The 19,329-nt window shown below is 47.2% G+C and overlaps 1 protein-coding gene across 2 annotated transcripts in view; it reads right to left on the reverse strand.

Moving 5' to 3' along the window:
* The window catches only part of ror2 (receptor tyrosine kinase-like orphan receptor 2), a 58,897-nt gene that overhangs the window by 17,683 nt on the left and 21,885 nt on the right, over positions 1 to 19,329 (reverse strand). For both annotated transcript variants that reach the window (XM_026297612.2, XM_026297611.2), the window contains exons 2-3: positions 13,778 to 13,849; positions 38 to 325 (exon numbers count right to left, since the gene is read on the reverse strand). In XM_026297612.2, the coding sequence (XP_026153397.1) occupies positions 38 to 325; positions 13,778 to 13,849 (360 nt within the window). The remainder of the gene's footprint in view (positions 1 to 37; positions 326 to 13,777; positions 13,850 to 19,329) is intronic.

Below are 19,329 nucleotides of genomic sequence, written 5' to 3' on the forward strand. Positions count from 1 at the left end.
TTAACTAAGTAAATGTATGAATAAATATGAACCTTACCTAGTTTCACATATAGGACACCGGTTGCAGAGATGACCTTGAAGGAGTTGGAGGCAACACACTGATAATAGCCGGTGTCTGTTGTGTCCAGGTCCTGGATGCGGAGCTTGGATCCTGCCTCTGTCTTGCGAATGGTTATGCGTCCCAGCTCCTGGACCACAGGGGCATCATTTTTTAGCCAGCGGATTGATGGTCGTGGGTTTCCTGCCACCTTGCAATGCAGTGTGGCTGTCTGGCCCTGGAAGTGGGTGATGTTGTTGACTGGCTCTTGAAACTCCAGGAAATAACCTTAAGAAAATCAAGCAGGAATGCAAAGAAAGCATTAAAACCAAGACACCGGCAAATATATTATTTCAGACAGAGCATCATTTTTTTCAGTCATGCTTGATCAATGTACAATCATACTGGAGTACAGCACAGCCATTGTTTCTGTATTTTTGATATTGCTCCTGTGGAGCAGAGTGCTCAGGATTGAAACTTTCTCAAGATGGCGGCGCATCTACATGCTACAGCTCATGGGTCTGTTCTTTTGGTGGCTTTTGTATTGTCTCTTTTCGTGACTATTAACGCAAACTATCACTTTAACTGCCAGAACTTACTAGATATTGGCTTTAAACCAGAAACACCTATCACAGACGACGTTCAGTGTTTTTCTAACATCCCAAACAAGTTAGCAGGATCCCCGTGGATTGTTGTTGGGTCGTACAGGTGACAAGAGTGAAGGCAGGAGCAAGGATGTCAAGCAGACCTTCTGAAGCAACTAAGGAAACAACCTGATAAACCTCCCATACAGAGTATGTTCCTCACCAATGCAAGATCCTTACTTCACAAGATGAATGAACTGGAAGTACGCATAGACAGGAATGGCTACGTTTGCAACTGCTGCATGTTGATAATATCAGAGACCTAGCTGAAACCAGAGATTCCTGATGCTGCAATTCAGCTAGCAGATGGGACAGAAACAGAGAGTCTGGTAAGAGCTGAGGTGGTGGCCTGTGCATTTACACACAGAAAGACTGGTGCAATAACATCAAAATTATGGACACACACTGTTCTCCTGACTTAGAATTTATTTTAATCAAAATCAGTCCATTTTTCCTACCGAGGGAACTAACAGTAGTGTGCATAACTGCTGTTTACATACCACCTGATGCTAATGTGAGCACAGCTCTCACTACAATATTCAACGCTATCGACACTCAAAAGCAGGCTTATCCTGATGGACTTCACAATCTAGCTGGAGACCTTAATGGGGCAAACTTAAAATCTGTCCTACCCACATTTTATCAGCATGTGAAGTGTGCAACAAGAGGGGAAAACACTGGATTATGTCTACAGCAACATCAAACACACATACAGAGCCAAGCCTCTCCCCCACTTAGGCCAGTCAGAGCACCTCTCTCTGCTCCTCATCCCTGCAGACACGCCTCTGAGAAAGAAAACTCCCCCACTAGTAAAATCCATTACAGTATGGGCCAAACACCCACTCTATCAATTGTGGGACTGTTTTTCACAGAGTGAAATCTTTTTACACACCATGACTGGTCTGAACACACAGAAGCCGTGTTAGGCTATATCAGGTTCTGTGTGGAGAATGTTACACGTGAAACGCATCCAGAAGTTCCCCAAACAGAAACCCTGGATGTCTTCTCACTCATAGTCTGCAATGCAGCCTTCAGGTCTGGAGATAGAGCGCTGTACAGTGCTGCTAGAGCCGACCTGAGGAGAGGAATTAGAGAGGCAAAGGAGGAAGACAAAAAGAGGGCAGAGGACCAACTCTTTGCCAACAATCCTCGTCAGATGTGGCAGGGAATTCAGAACATCACCAACTACAGGGGATGGGATTTAACACCTGTGGAGTCAAGTGTCTCCAGCAGAGAAATGAAACTGCTTTTTTATCTGTTTTGAGAAGCCCACTGTAACTGCATCCACATCATCCTTGAAATTAAATGCAAATACATATGAGCAGTCAAAATGATCGCTATTGCCATTCTAGCAGTTACAGAATTCCGGTAGTTCTAGTGTTAAAAGCTTGCTGAAACAGCAGTGCCTTTTCCACCAAATATTGTAATTAGTCTTACATTCAGTATTTTTCTTTAGTCTGTATGAGTAACCTGTCAGGATCCATGTTCTATGGACTTCCTGTTTCTTATTTTGAAGGATCCTGACAGGAACTGGTTGTGGATTATTTCTGTTTCTTGATGTCAGTCTAATTTGGTTGAGTGTTTTCACCTGTGCCTAGTTTTGTTCCCTGGCTTTATATACCTTGTTTTGTTCCTTGTCTTGTTGCCGGGTTGTCTGCCATAGGTCTGCCATAGAACCTGCATTAGGACCTACAACGAACTGCTACTTATGATTTCATGTACTGCCAAGACAGTGTTTTGAGCTTTCGTTAATCTTGTTTTGTTTATGGACTGCCTTTTGTTCCTCGGAATTAAGTGAAGTATTTGTCTCTTTTGGTCTATGTCCGGGTTCCTCCTCCTGTCTCCTCTTTATGTGTGTTCTGCCTCCGGCCATGTTTCTTGTCCCTGTGTTTCATGTTCCAACCCTCGTCTCTCTTGTTCTAATGTTTGTGTGATCTGGTGCGTCTCCCTAATGTGTGTGTGTGACCCAGATCCTGTTTAGTCTTGATTCCCTGCTCATGCCCATGTCCCCTGTGGTCTAGACCTTCATGCCCCGTTCCTTGTCTCTCATGTCCAAGTGTTTGTGTGATCTGGTGCGTCTCCCCAATTTGTGTGTGTGTGACCCAGATTCCCTCAAGCCTTGACTCCCTGCTCATGTCCTTGTGTCTTGTGGTCTAGACCCTTCATGCTCCCTTCCTGATTTTTCATGTTCTTGTGTCGGGGTGTGTTGATCTGGTGCGTCTCCCTAAATAGGTGTGTGTGACCCGGATCCCTCCGACTTTGTCTCCTTGTGTCCTTGTCCTTTGTTCATGTTTTCATGTATACCCCGTGCCCTGGTTCCTGATGTCATGTTTATGTCTCATGTCCTTGTGCTTTCCGACCTAGACCGTTTCCTTCCTAATTTGTAGTTTTGGTTCTTGTAAATAAAGCCTTGTATCAAGTACCAGTGTGGGCGCATCTGTTGGTCCGAACTTTATGCCATAGTTTCCCGAACCCTGACAGTACAACCCGGCCACAAAATTAATCGGACCACGCCCTTTTTCCTTCCTGGTACTAGTTTTCTTTCTTAGTAGTTTTTTTTTTGATCACCACGTTCCCCGTTTGAGTTTTTTTTTTTTCCCCAGTCACGTAGGCAGACCCAGGAGTTTTTTTTTTCCCTCGCTCTTTTTATTTCCCTCGTTCCCACCATGTACTCTTCAAGCTACAGTCAGACCCACCTACAGACCATGCAGCAACTCCGTTCTTGCCCTCCTTTGTCCAGAGCCGTGGACTGTTTAAGGATGGGAACTTATCTCGTCAGTCCCGTTCCCACCTCACCACCACGTCACGCCCAGGATCCCGAACCGGTAGACATCCTCACCTGGTTTACCAGACAGGCTCAGAAGCAAGACCCAAGGTACTCGGTCGGGTCGTTTTTGGACGATCCGCTTGACAGCGAGTACTCCTCCGACGACTTCTTGGATGACCCCGTCACCTACAACCCCACAGTGCGTTTTGGAGGACTTGATTCTGTCTATCCAGGCCATTGGAATTCACCAGCTCCACGTCACCCGTCCAGACGCCGTAATCGCCGCCGGCATCGGCATCAGACCCTGGATCAGCCCACCGACAACGACTCAGACTGGGAGACCCTCGACGAAGAGGACTGGGAGTCCTTTGATAAGGACGACTTCGTCTGGGGTTCCCACCGAAATCCCTTCCGCGGTACCCGGCTGGCTATCAGGTCCGGAGGGCTGCCGCGGAGAGGAGTGCCACAGTCTTCCTGGCCACAGCAGTCTGCTTCGCCCCAGTGTCCACTTGACCTGCCACCTCGACGACAGCAGCGGAATCGCCGCCGCCGGAAAGGACCATGCCGAGAATCCTCGCATCCCGACGAGGTCACCTCCGCCGGGATTCCTCTCACATCCCCACTGCTACAAGAGCAGGCGTCTCACCCAGCGCCGTCTCACCCAGCGCCGTCTCATCCAGCTCCATTGCAGTTACCAGAACCTTCAGTGCATCCAGTGCCACCTCGCCGGTCACCGTCTCCAGTGCCGCTTCGCCAGTCACTGCCTTCGGTGCCTCCAGGGCCGTCTCACCAGTCATCGCCTCTGAAATCCCTACAGTTACCCCAGCACCAGCAACATCTGCAAGTTCTAGAGCTGTCCGAGCTACCAGAGTGGCCAGATCCGCCACATTGGTCCGAACCATCAGGACCACCGCTGAAGCCACTGGAACGGTCACAGTCCTTACCGCGTCCAGACCTGCCCGAGCTTCCAGAGTTTCCTGGACTGTCCAAGGTTCTCTGGTCTCCTGGACTATCTGAATTCTCGCAGCAGCATCCGCTTCCCGAACTCCCAGAATTCTCAGGTTTGTCTGAGTCACTCCAGTCGCCACTGCAGTCGACTGTGCCAAGAGAAGTTCCCAGTCCATCACCACCGGAATTGGAACCACAATCACCTCGGCTACCAGTGGATTCACGGATACCACATCAGCCCAAGCTTCCGCAACAGCGGTCACAGCCGTCTCACCTGCCAGAACTTCCCCTGCAGCAGCCAGTTCCTCCACAGCTTCTTAAGCCATCTCTGCAGTCACCAGGGCTTTCACAGCCGTATCAGCTGCCAGTGCTTCCTCTGCAGCAGCCAGATCCTCCAGAGTACCCACCGCCGTCTCAGCTGCCAGAACTACTGGACTGGTCCGAATCGCCACAGTCCCCTCAGCTTCCAGATCAGCATCCGCCTCGGCTTCAACTCCCGAGTCTTCCTCGACTTCCAGATCTACCTCACCTTCAGTTTCAGCTTCCAGATCCACCTCGGTTTCAGTTCCCAGATCCGCCTCGGTTTCTACTCCCGAGTCTTCTTCAGCTTCTAGATCTGCCTCAGCCTCAACTTCAGCTTCCAGATCCGCCTCGGCTTCAGGTTCCTGAGCCACCGCCGCCGTTACCTGAGGACCCTGAGTTTCATGAGCAGCTGCCACAGTATCCTGAGCCGCGGCAGCTAACGCAGTTCTCAGAGCCTTCAGTGCCTTCGCCACAGCCTTCTAGACCAGTACCACCGGAATCCCCAGGGCAGGAGGCCCCGGGGCTGTCCGGACAACAGTATCCTGAGCCACGGTCTCCACGGTCTCCAAGAGTTCCCCAGCTTCCGCAGGTACCAGCATTGCCACGTCTGCCACAGCAACAGCTTCAAGCCCGTGTCCGTATGAGAGGTCGCCCGCCAGAGCGACCTCGAATCCTCGCCCGCCGGAGAGGCCGCCCGCCAGAGCGGCCCAGAACCTGCGCCCGCCGGAGAGGCCGCCCGCCAGAGCGGTCCAGAACCTGCGCCCGCCGGAGAGGCCGCCCGCCAGAGCGGTCCAGAACCTGCGCCCGCCGGAGAGGCCGCCCGCCAGAGCGGTCCAGAACCTGCGCCCGCCGGAGAGGCCGCCCGCCAGAGCGGTCCAGAACCTGCGCCCGCCGGAGAGGCCGCCCGCCAGAGCGGTCCAGAACCTGCGCCCGCCGGAGAGGCCGCCCGCCAGAGCGGTCCAGAACCTGCGCCCGCCGGAGAGGCCGCCCGCCAGAACGGTCCAGAACCTTCGCCCGCCGGAGAGGCCGCCCGCCAGAGCGGTCCAGAATCTTCGCCCGCCGGAGAGGTCGTTCATCAGAACGATTCCAGACTTTTGTCCTCCGGAGCGACGCCTGAGACCATGTTTGTTTTGCCCCACCCGCCCGCCCTCAGGAGCCATCCTCCTGGGACCCCCACCGCCCACCCAGTTGTTGTGTTTGGACGTTTTTTGGAGGCCGTCAGGGGCCGGCCTTTGAGGGGGGGGTACTGTCAGGATCCATGTTCTATGGACTTCCTGTTTCTTATTTTGAAGGATCCTGACAGGAACTGGTTGTGGGTTATTTCTGTTTCTTGATGTCAGTCTAATTTGGTTGAGTGTTTTCACCTGTGCCTAGTTTTGTTCCCTGGCTTTATATACCTTGTTTTGTTCCTTGTCTTGTTGCCGGGTTGTCTGCCATAGGTCTGCCATAGAACCTGCATTAGGACCTACAACGAACTGCTACTTATGATTTCATGTACTGCCAAGACAGTGTTTTGAGCTTTCGTTAATCTTGTTTTGTTTATGGACTGCCTTTTGTTCCTCGGAATTAAGTGAAGTATTTGTCTCTTTTGGTCTATGTCCGGGTTCCTCCTCCTGTCTCCTCTTTATGTGTGTTCTGCCTCCGGCCATGTTTCTTGTCCCTGTGTTTCATGTTCCAACCCTCGTCTCTCTTGTTCTAATGTTTGTGTGATCTGGTGCGTCTCCCTAATGTGTGTGTGTGACCCAGATCCTGTTTAGTCTTGATTCCCTGCTCATGCCCATGTCCCCTGTGGTCTAGACCTTCATGCCCCGTTCCTTGTCTCTCATGTCCAAGTGTTTGTGTGATCTGGTGCGTCTCCCCAATTTGTGTGTGTGTGACCCAGATTCCCTCAAGCCTTGACTCCCTGCTCATGTCCTTGTGTCTTGTGGTCTAGACCCTTCATGCTCCCTTCCTGATTTTTCATGTTCTTGTGTCGGGGTGTGTTGATCTGGTGCGTCTCCCTAAATAGGTGTGTGTGACCCGGATCCCTCCGACTTTGTCTCCTTGTGTCCTTGTCCTTTGTTCATGTTTTCATGTATACCCCGTGCCCTGGTTCCTGATGTCATGTTTATGTCTCATGTCCTTGTGCTTTCCGACCTAGACCGTTTCCTTCCTAATTTGTAGTTTTGGTTCTTGTAAATAAAGCCTTGTATCAAGTACCAGTGTGGGCGCATCTGTTGGTCCGAACTTTATGCCATAGTTTCCCGAACCCTGACAGTACAACCCGGCCACAAAATTAATCGGACCACGCCCTTTTTCCTTCCTGGTACTAGTTTTCTTTCTTAGTAGTTTTTTTTTTGATCACCACGTTCCCCGTTTGAGTTTTTTTTTTTTCCCCAGTCACGTAGGCAGACCCAGGAGTTTTTTTTTTCCCTCGCTCTTTTTATTTCCCTCGTTCCCACCATGTACTCTTCAAGCTACAGTCAGACCCACCTACAGACCATGCAGCAACTCCGTTCTTGCCCTCCTTTGTCCAGAGCCGTGGACTGTTTAAGGATGGGAACTTATCTCGTCAGTCCCGTTCCCACCTCACCACCACGTCACGCCCAGGATCCCGAACCGGTAGACATCCTCACCTGGTTTACCAGACAGGCTCAGAAGCAAGACCCAAGGTACTCGGTCGGGTCGTTTTTGGACGATCCGCTTGACAGCGAGTACTCCTCCGACGACTTCTTGGATGACCCCGTCACCTACAACCCCACAGTGCGTTTTGGAGGACTTGATTCTGTCTATCCAGGCCATTGGAATTCACCAGCTCCACGTCACCCGTCCAGACGCCGTAATCGCCGCCGGCATCGGCATCAGACCCTGGATCAGCCCACCGACAACGACTCAGACTGGGAGACCCTCGACGAAGAGGACTGGGAGTCCTTTGATAAGGACGACTTCGTCTGGGGTTCCCACCGAAATCCCTTCCGCGGTACCCGGCTGGCTATCAGGTCCGGAGGGCTGCCGCGGAGAGGAGTGCCACAGTCTTCCTGGCCACAGCAGTCTGCTTCGCCCCAGTGTCCACTTGACCTGCCACCTCGACGACAGCAGCGGAATCGCCGCCGCCGGAAAGGACCATGCCGAGAATCCTCGCATCCCGACGAGGTCACCTCCGCCGGGATTCCTCTCACATCCCCACTGCTACAAGAGCAGGCGTCTCACCCAGCGCCGTCTCACCCAGCGCCGTCTCATCCAGCTCCATTGCAGTTACCAGAACCTTCAGTGCATCCAGTGCCACCTCGCCGGTCACCGTCTCCAGTGCCGCTTCGCCAGTCACTGCCTTCGGTGCCTCCAGGGCCGTCTCACCAGTCATCGCCTCTGAAATCCCTACAGTTACCCCAGCACCAGCAACATCTGCAAGTTCTAGAGCTGTCCGAGCTACCAGAGTGGCCAGATCCGCCACATTGGTCCGAACCATCAGGACCACCGCTGAAGCCACCGGAACGGTCACAGTCCTTACCGCGTCCAGACCTGCCCGAGCTTCCAGAGTTTCCTGGACTGTCCAAGGTTCTCTGGTCTCCTGGACTATCTGAATTCTCGCAGCAGCATCCGCTTCCCGAACTCCCAGAATTCTCAGGTTTGTCTGAGTCACTCCAGTCGCCACTGCAGTCGACTGTGCCAAGAGAAGTTCCCAGTCCATCACCACCGGAATTGGAACCACAATCACCTCGGCTACCAGTGGATTCACGGATACCACATCAGCCCAAGCTTCCGCAACAGCGGTCACAGCCGTCTCACCTGCCAGAACTTCCCCTGCAGCAGCCAGTTCCTCCACAGCTTCTTAAGCCATCTCTGCAGTCACCAGGGCTTTCACAGCCGTATCAGCTGCCAGTGCTTCCTCTGCAGCAGCCAGATCCTCCAGAGTACCCACCGCCGTCTCAGCTGCCAGAACTACTGGACTGGTCCGAATCGCCACAGTCCCCTCAGCTTCCAGATCAGCATCCGCCTCGGCTTCAACTCCCGAGTCTTCCTCGACTTCCAGATCTACCTCACCTTCAGTTTCAGCTTCCAGATCCACCTCGGTTTCAGTTCCCAGATCCGCCTCGGTTTCTACTCCCGAGTCTTCTTCAGCTTCTAGATCTGCCTCAGCCTCAACTTCAGCTTCCAGATCCGCCTCGGCTTCAGGTTCCTGAGCCACCGCCGCCGTTACCTGAGGACCCTGAGTTTCATGAGCAGCTGCCACAGTATCCTGAGCCGCGGCAGCTAACGCAGTTCTCAGAGCCTTCAGTGCCTTCGCCACAGCCTTCTAGACCAGTACCACCGGAATCCCCAGGGCAGGAGGCCCCGGGGCTGTCCGGACAACAGTATCCTGAGCCACGGTCTCCACGGTCTCCAAGAGTTCCCCAGCTTCCGCAGGTACCAGCATTGCCACGTCTGCCACAGCAACAGCTTCAAGCCCGTGTCCGTATGAGAGGTCGCCCGCCAGAGCGACCTCGAATCCTCGCCCGCCGGAGAGGCCGCCCGCCAGAGCGGCCCAGAACCTGCGCCCGCCGGAGAGGCCGCCCGCCAGAGCGGTCCAGAACCTGCGCCCGCCGGAGAGGCCGCCCGCCAGAGCGGTCCAGAACCTGCGCCCGCCGGAGAGGCCGCCCGCCAGAGCGGTCCAGAACCTGCGCCCGCCGGAGAGGCCGCCCGCCAGAGCGGTCCAGAACCTGCGCCCGCCGGAGAGGCCGCCCGCCAGAGCGGTCCAGAACCTGCGCCCGCCGGAGAGGCCGCCCGCCAGAGCGGTCCAGAACCTGCGCCCGCCGGAGAGGCCGCCCGCCAGAGCGGTCCAGAACCTGCGCCCGCCGGAGAGGCCGCCCGCCAGAACGGTCCAGAACCTTCGCCCGCCGGAGAGGCCGCCCGCCAGAGCGGTCCAGAATCTTCGCCCGCCGGAGAGGTCGTTCATCAGAACGATTCCAGACTTTTGTCCTCCGGAGCGACGCCTGAGACCATGTTTGTTTTGCCCCACCCGCCCGCCCTCAGGAGCCATCCTCCTGGGACCCCCACCGCCCACCCAGTTGTTGTGTTTGGACGTTTTTTGGAGGCCGTCAGGGGCCGGCCTTTGAGGGGGGGGTACTGTCAGGATCCATGTTCTATGGACTTCCTGTTTCTTATTTTGAAGGATCCTGACAGGAACTGGTTGTGGGTTATTTCTGTTTCTTGATGTCAGTCTAATTTGGTTGAGTGTTTTCACCTGTGCCTAGTTTTGTTCCCTGGCTTTATATACCTTGTTTTGTTCCTTGTCTTGTTGCCGGGTTGTCTGCCATAGGTCTGCCATAGAACCTGCATTAGGACCTACAACGAACTGCTACTTATGATTTCATGTACTGCCAAGACAGTGTTTTGAGCTTTCGTTAATCTTGTTTTGTTTATGGACTGCCTTTTGTTCCTCGGAATTAAGTGAAGTATTTGTCTCTTTTGGTCTATGTCCGGGTTCCTCCTCCTGTCTCCTCTTTATGTGTGTTCTGCCTCCGGCCATGTTTCTTGTCCCTGTGTTTCATGTTCCGACCCTCGTCTCTCTTGTTCTAATGTTTGTGTGATCTGGTGCGTCTCCCTAATGTGTGTGTGTGACCCAGATCCTGTTTAGTCTTGATTCCCTGCTCATGCCCATGTCCCCTGTGGTCTAGACCTTCATGCCCCGTTCCTTGTCTCTCATGTCCAAGTGTTTGTGTGATCTGGTGCGTCTCCCCAATTTGTGTGTGTGTGTGACCCAGATTCCCTCAAGCCTTGACTCCCTGCTCATGTCCTTGTGTCTTGTGGTCTAGACCCTTCATGCTCCCTTCCTGATTTTTCATGTTCTTGTGTCGGAGTGTGTTGATCTGGTGCGTCTCCCTAAATAGGTGTGTGTGTGACCCGGATCCCTCCGACTTTGTCTCCTTGTGTCCTTGTCCTTTGTTCATGTTTTCATGTATACCCCATGACCTGGTTCCTGATGTCATGTTTATGTCTCATGTCCTTGTGCTTTCCGACCTAGACCGTTTCCCTCCTAATTTGTAGTTTTGGTTCTTGTAAATAAAGCCTTGTATCAAGTATCAAGTACCAGTGTGGGCGCATCTGTTGGTCCGAACTTTATGCCATAGTTTCCCGAACCCTGACATAACCTTGATAATCAGAGTGTATAGACCTCAATGCTGCAGAGATGATGCAGAAATGTTTAGAGATGACACTCTTGACTTTCTTCTAGGATCCCTGTTAGCTATGAAGATTGCTGTATATGGAATAAAAATGAATGGTTTGGGTTCAGAGACAATGACAAACACACGCTCACAGTTACCCTGGCTTTTAGTACCATCTGCATTTCAGATAGCTTGGCTCCAGTGTTTATGCAATGGAAAAACAGGGATGTGTGAGCTTGCCAACCTGGCCACAGCAGAGCTCACCACAGGACAGAGTACAGATGAGTGATGTCATCATGCACCTCTTTAATTATAATGTCTTTATCCATCATTAAAGTATGTACTGCAACTCTGAATAAGTAGGTATGTGAGGGCTGGCAAGAAAGGAAAGATAAAAAAGCTGATGTGCAGTAGTGGTTAAAGGACTCAAAACATTATACAATGTTGATTTGCATTCAGGGCATGTTATGATACTTTGACCAGAGCACACACTGCCTCATTTCTCCAATACTTGTCTGCAAAATGGGTTCCGAAGAAATCTAGCATATGTCAAAATGGTTGTCAGTCATCTAACTTCCAAAGAGAGATATTCTTAAATCAGTCTTACATCCTCCAGGGGGATGTAAGACTGATTTAAGTGGTTAATGTTGTGTGACAGCTCTGCAGGTCCTCCCAGTCCTCCCTCCAGGCATTGGGCCGGGGGGCTTTTAAGGACTGAGCAGCTATTCTCCAGTACATTTAACATTAGCACTACTTGACTCAACTCAGTTTTTTGGGTTTCCCATTAGGGGATAGTGCCTGGTAGAAGGTACTTTTTTAATACCTCATCGGCTGAGGCGAGCCAAGCCTAAATAACATGTTAATAGACTGTTGGCCATTGATTGTTTGTTTGTTTTTCCATTTTTATATTCTTTAGCGAGGCAAATTGCTAACACTACTGGCAAAACAACACTGTGGTCCTACAAGGAGGTGCAGATGTTTCTGTGCTTGGTGGTGCCACGGCAGTTTCACGCCGCCATGCTATGGCGATCCTGCCCACATTGAGGTGATACTCAATTGTAAGGGAAAATTACCAAAACGGAGTCCAGTTGAATAGAGCCAAGTAGTGCTAAACTGTATATTGGAATAGTGGCCTTAGTGTTGCATGCTGTCCTTGTATGCCTTGTTACTTTTATGAGCTGTCTGACTGTCCTGTTATTTGTATGAGCAGTCTGTTAAGGCTATTGCCTCACCTCATGTGACTTAATGTGTGTTTTGTTATCTTTTTAAGTAATGTTCAATTCCTGTGTGATGCCTTTTGGTTCAGGTATGCTTTGCTAAACTTTCAGTAATAAATAAGACAGTCTGAACTTGGAAATCGACTCTAGCCTTCTACTTTGTTTTATGTTACCTGCTTGTTCTCCCCTAGAGTATATGGACAAAAACTAGTCAAATAAGGATGGATGTCAGACAGCAGTTTAACCAGGTTAGCCAGTGAATATTAAGTAAATTAAATGGTTTTAATTTATCATCTTTTCAGTTTTTTCATCTCCTTGTTCCAAATGAACACAATCTGTTAGACAGCATCATCAGCAATTCTTCATCTACCAACAGGTAGTTGTAAGCTAGAAATATGTTTTAAAGTGTAAGACTCCTATTTCCAAAACCAAGAAGCATCACAATGGTTCTCAAGACTGCACCAAAAAAAAAAAAAAAGCCCATTTGAAGTGTGCAACAAAATAAATGCAGATAAGCTATAGGCTTCATTTTCCTGAGGTTTCAGGAAAACTCCAACAGATTTTGATGTTGACCAAAGAGAGAAAACCGTATATAGGCAGGAACCAATTACAGATGACTCTACTTGTAACAAATGTAATTAAGTTTAATGACTTTGTTCAATAAAGACACGAGAAATTAAAATTGTTTGTGTGCTATCGGCTTAAGCATGTTAAGTTTATTGTTGTGACTTAGATGAAGATGGAATTATGTTTTATAGCAAATTAATGCGGAAAATCAATTAATTTCAAGTGGTTCACATATTTTTTCTTGCCACAGTAGGTCATACATCTGACACATCTGATGTACTGTCCTCAAACGTATGCAAGCACAAGTGATGATCTGGCCCACAAACACAACCCCAGTCAAGAGACTTAACATTTACTCTTATCCAAGGAAGGTTGATAAATCTCAAGAGTTAATTAGAGCACTTCCATGGCTACATATGCAACACACATTTTCAAATGCACTCCTGTGTGAAAACATCAGTAATTATTGTAATATGCCTAAGTATGGTAGTACCTAATACTGTCCATCCATTGGGACATGTTCAGCAGTAGCTTTCTAAAAATGGTCAGCAATGGGTGTTTTTGAGCAAGGCAACCTAAATAGAAGAGTCTTCTCTTGTTATTTGATGTTGATTGATGCCTAGTGCCCAATAGCTGAAACAGTGAAACTCAAGCTAGTGCTTGCATGGTGTAAAGATTTTGTAGGTGACATACTAAAGAATGCAATAAGTGAAGAAAACGTGAACAACTGAACTTGACATTCTGTACCTCGTAGCATCTACATCATGCACTTGTGAATAAGATGTATACACAGAGTTGGAGCCTGAATGCTAGCAGATTATTCATCTCCCCATTATTTCTAAGTAGCATCTTCAGTTATAATATTGGTTGTCACATACGGCAAATGAGTACAAGTTTTGACTTTGGTCTCTGTATAAGCACAAAAGTGCCAACCCGGCAACTTCACTGTGATGCCATGACTCCTGATAACAAGGTAGAGTCAATGTACCTGTTGTTTATCAATAATTCCAGCACATAACAACTCCTGAAATATTTCTACATCTCTGCTTTTATATGGATCAAACACAAAACATGAAATTGTTAGCTTAGTAAGTGTTAGTGGACTGTTTTTTTCAGTTTATCCTACTCATGCACAACAGTCCAGACAACAAAATGAGGAGTTTTTATCTTACCATCAGCTGTAGGTGCAGCACCACTCTGAGCTTCAGCCAGAATATCTGTATCCACTGAGAGACCTGGGTTACCTGCAGATACCGGAATACACAAAAATGTTTTTAAAAATCAAATATTTGTTCAGGGATATACAGTACAGAACAGTTTTATGACAAGTTGACCAGATGTCTTGCTCTTGTCAGAATCATTTAAACAAAGTACTACATCAGGTTAAACTGAGCTGAGCTGACATTTGCCCTGCTGACAGTTGCCCTGCATGCAGAGTATATTTCTATGCAGTTAACTGTAATTGCTACTATAAGGTCAATAAAACCTTTTCATACTCAGTCACAATTTAGAGCACATCATAGAACTGAAACAGCATTATTAAAAGTCACGATTTTCTCTTAGCCTCAGATAATGGACTCATCTCTGTACTTGTCCTGCTAGACCTTAGTACTGCATTTGACACTATCAACCACAGCAGCTTATTACAGAGACTGGAGCATATGATTGGGATCAAAAGAACAGTGTTAAAATGGTTCCAATCCTATTTATCGGACAGATTCCAATTTGTTCATGTTCATGATGAACCTTTCACACACACCAAAGTTAGTTATGGAGTTCCACAAAGTTCTGTGCTAGGACCAATTCTCTTCACCATATACATGCTTCCCTTAAACAATGTTATTAGGAAGCACTTTATTAATTGCCATTGTTATGCAGATGTATGTATGTATGAAACCTGATGACACAAACCAGTTAGCCAGACATCAATCTTGTCTAAAGGACATAAAGGCCTAGATGATCAGTAACTTTCTACTTTTAAATTCAGAGAAAACAGAAATTGTTATATTTAGGCCTAAAAATCTCAGAAATAGTTTATCTAACAATATAGCTACTTTAGATGGTATAGTTTTCGCCGCCAGCAGTACTGTGAAACACCTTGGAGTTATTTTTGACCAAGATATGTCCTTTAATTCACACATAAAACAAGTCTCTAGAAATGCCTTCTTTCACTTGTACAATGAGGCCAAAAAACTAGTCCATGCATTTGTTACTTCAAGACTAGATTACTCATTATTAGGATGTCCCAGTAACTTCATAAAAAACCTCCAGTTAATCCAGAATTCTGCAGCCAGAGTCCTGACTAACAAATGAGATCATATCTGTCTTATATTAACTTCTCTTCATTGGCTCCCTGTAAAATGACTTCAAAAAACCCAGAATGAGAAAAAATACTGTAACTATTCAAAATAACTTAAAACAGAAAACATCACCAAAGACAAAAACAATTGCAGAAAGAAGAAGCAGCATTCCCACAGTGAGGAATTTTACATGATACATGCCAAAGAACCAAATGAAACAAAAACAATAATTGGAAAATGACTACAAAGAGATGTAAAATGAGTAAAAATGGACATAAAACACACAAAACAACCACAAGAATAGAGACTGAAAAAATAAAATAAGATCGGAGCTAGTGTGTGGTTGCTCAATCTGTGAGTCTTGTTTCAAAGAAGGTAAGAAAAAGGGCAGAGTGCCCCCCTGTTATGTGGTAGGGTGTGTGAAGGATGAGGAGAGGAGGACCCAAGTGCAGGACACAGTCTTTATTTAGCCTGGACTCACCAGGCTCAGGCATGAACAAATTAACTGTGCCACTCGGCATCTAACAAGCAAAAACAGGCGTTTCGGCAGTCGGTGTCTAAACAGGCAAAAGCATAGTTACTCAACTAAAGCAAAACTAAACTAATCCTCCAGCAAAGAACAAAGGAACTCAAAAGACTATTTAACTGATCAACATAAAGCTACCTTGAGTTAGACAGGGACCAAACAAGTAAATAAAATAAATAAAAGTCCAATACCGGATGTTACAAAAATCAAACCCTAACAGCCCCCTAATTTGTCCATGTCCCTAACAGAGGATAGCAATAACAAAGTTAGCACTATCTGTAACTTTATTATGTATCCATTTTTAAGGGAAATGCAACAAGTTAAATAAAACCAAAGATATTTCAATTCATGTGTTTCAATGTAAAGCTTCATCTTCTCAAGTATATCACCTGCATAATTATATCCAAGTAAATATTTTGTTTGTTTATTTGACACAGTGTGATCTGTAGGCCTCTCCACGAACAGGCATTCATATTTTGTGTTTAGGTTCAGTTTAAGTGTTTCATATTTTTGGAGAATGCTACTTCATTCAGTATGGCAGTGAGGAATAACTGGTTTTTGTTTTATAAGGAATATGTGTGATGAACACTGCCTTCTCTGTTTGATAGAACTTGACACTGCCTGGAAAGTAATGAAGACCAGGTCAATGTCAGCACACATATATGGCTTGACTCAGCCTTTCCTGTGATAGAAAGCATGTGCTTGACAGATGGTGAAAAAAATATGTGGTGTAGGGACTGCAATGAACAAAACCATATGGCATTCCTTTCAGTGGCTACACTTTCCTCTGTAGAACATTTAATCCAACTATGATGTCAACAGACATAGAGACATATTGCCTTCACTTAATATTACTGCATCCCATACAAATGCTGGTTTTGTGTTCATTATGTCTTGGGCTCTGGGCAGTATGATGTCTTAGTTGTTAGCACCGTTGCCTCACAGCAAGAAGGTTCCAGGTTCGAAACCTTGCAGGGACTTTCTGTGTGGAGTTTGCATGTTCTCGCCAATGCTCACAGTCCAAAAACATGTATGGCAGGTTGATTGGTGATTCCAAATTGGAGTGAGTGTGAGTGTATGTGGTTGTTTGTCTCTATGTGGCCCTGTGATGGACTGAAGACCTGTCCAGGGTGTACCCCTGCCTTTCACCCAAAGAGAGCGGGGATAGGATGAGGTCCCCATAACCCTCAATAGGAATAAGCGGGTATAGATGATGAATGGACTCTTGGGCTCTAGTCTCTAATCTGAGCCAAGACAAGTCCTCTAAAATTTTAGACAAGTATATGTAGCCAGCCCTAACTTTGTGGCTTCCTTGTAATGTCTTCTAAACACTTATTATGTTATAAAACTAAAAGGAAAACAAACATGTTTCATCTTTCCCTCGATCCAAACAAACTGAGAAAGTAGCAATTGCTCTACATTGGCTTTTTCTTACATGAAAGTGCCTCTTTGACAATTTTGCCTTTTTGCAATAAACTTAAAGGTTCAGCATGTAATAGTGAGAGATCTACTAGCAGAACGTCAATATAATATTCATAAATAAGTTGTCATTAGCCCTGAACCATCCCTTAGTTATGCTGCTATAGGTGTAGACTTTCCGAGGACCAGCAGGGCACTGAGCTCCCCTCTCCTACCCTAACCCTCCCCTCTCTTTGCCTCCCCTACCCTCCTCTCCTAACCCCTGACATGTATATTCCACCATTGAATGTCACTAACTTTGTGCTCTCTCTCTCCCCTAGTTTGTGCTCTCCCCCTCTCTCTCTGTACCTTCTGCGGGTGTCCCTGGTCCTGGAGCTGTATATCACTGATGTGCAGTTACTGGGCCCACCAACCTGCAGTGTCTATTTGTTGTTTATTGTTGTTGTTCTTTTCTCTCTCCTCTATCCACTCACCCCAACCGGTCGAGGCAGATGGCCGCCCAAACTGAGCCTGGTTCTGCTGGAGGTTTTTTCTTCCATTAAAGAGAGTTTTTCCTCTCTGCGCTCATAAGTGCTGCTCATAAGGGATTTGATGGGTTTTTTTGTTTTGTTTTTTGTAAAGTGCCTTGAGATGACCGTATTGTGATTTGGTGCTATACAAATAAATTGAATTGAATTGAAAATTGAATTTTAAATGTTCATGGGGATCGGGTCTCCTTTAATGGAGGCAGCCATGTTGAACTGCCATGTTACTGCAGTAGCCCAGAATGAACCAACCAAACACTGGCTCTACATAGGGAAACACATTTTGTTTGAAAGGTAACAGCCACTGTAATCTACCTCACAATGTTTGCCCTGTAGTCCAACACTGCAGCTTTTGGGCATTTTTGATTTTTTTTGTAGTGCTTGAAATGAGCAAAAATGTGCAGGTGACCCTTAATTAGTTTCAACCTGTGTCCATACAGGGGGTTGATGTGGTTGCGATCAGGACCGACAAATATCTGGGGCTGCAGTTGGATGACAGGCTGGATTGGATCATGACACTCCTCAGGAAAGGACTGAGCCGTTTGTAGTTCCTTAGGATGCTCGCATCCTTCAACATCTGCAAAAAATTGCTTCACACCTTTTACCAGTCGGTGGTTGCAAGTGTCCTCTTCTATGCTGTGCAATGCTGGAGAGGAAGCAGCAGGAAAAGAGATGCAACATGACTGGACAGACGGGTGATGATGTGAGGCTCTGTGGTGGGAACTAAGCTAGACTCTGGTGACAGTAGCAGAGGTAAGGTCCCTGGATAGACTGCTCTCCCTCCTGGACAATGTCCACCGCCCTCTGCACACCATTCACCAGACAGAGTGCAGACAGCTGTCTCTGTCCTGCTCCACCACAAGACTGAGGAACTCTTTTGTCACCCTGGCAATTTAACTGTACAACACCTCTCAGGTATGGCAGAGAGGAAATGCGCAGACAGAGAAGTACCTACTTGCTGCTACTGGTCCTTTTGAAATCACTTCACTTGCACATTTTCACCTCAATGTTTGCACAGAACCTGGTTGTATCTGCACTACCCACTCAGAGATTGATGTGTCTTCTAGACAATGCTATTAGTATTGGTTTGTAACTTATGTTACACTTTGCTGTGATAATTCTGGTCTTTTTGTATAATTCTTGTCTTTTTGTATGTTGCTACTGGATGCTTGAAATTCCTCCAGGATCAATAAAGTATCTATCTATTTATCTATCTAATCCATGTCTTGATGTGTATCTAAAAATGACCTTATAGTATGAGTATCAGACAGTCATTAAGTGCTACATTCTGACATTCAAAGCAATTATGTTGTATATCATTTGTTTCGCATCCAAGCATGTCCTTTCAAGATTAAGCCTCCTGATTCTGTGTACCACTTTGCATTGGCTTCATTACTGATGACACTGTATATGATTTGCTCGACATTGTCTTATACGTAATGTCAATGTACGAAAAGGGAAAGGCATAGTACATCTACTGTATGCAGCTCTATTATGTTTATCATACAATATGTATTTCCCCTTTTTGTGTCTCTCACCCTACATATAGCATGATTAAGATTATGGAAGGTCAGCTAACTACAGATCTTCCACATGTTCAGGCTGATCTCATGAATACCACTTTTGCTATAGAATGAAACAAATTACCAAAGCATAAAACAGGCAAGGTAGGCCACTGCTCCTAGGCACCAAACTCTTCTCTTCTTCTTCTTCTTTTCCAACACTAAATTTAAATGTTTCCTCTACCATGCTTAGACAACTGTGGGGTGTAACGAACACTTGATGTAATGCAGCCTCTAAAGGCTTCTAGTTGAACTCTTGTCTTAAGAGTATCTGCTGTGCTCAGACAGAACGGAGGACAGTGGTAAGAGGAAAGGAGGGGGCTGGCTGTGTTTGTTAATGTGAGATGGTGCAAACTGGGACACTGTACAGTGAGGGAGCAACTGTGTAGCAGA

Source organism: Mastacembelus armatus, chromosome 12 (genome assembly GCF_900324485.2).
Source record: "Mastacembelus armatus chromosome 12, fMasArm1.2, whole genome shotgun sequence".
In the NCBI taxonomy this organism is placed as follows: domain Eukaryota; kingdom Metazoa; phylum Chordata; class Actinopteri; order Synbranchiformes; family Mastacembelidae; genus Mastacembelus; species Mastacembelus armatus.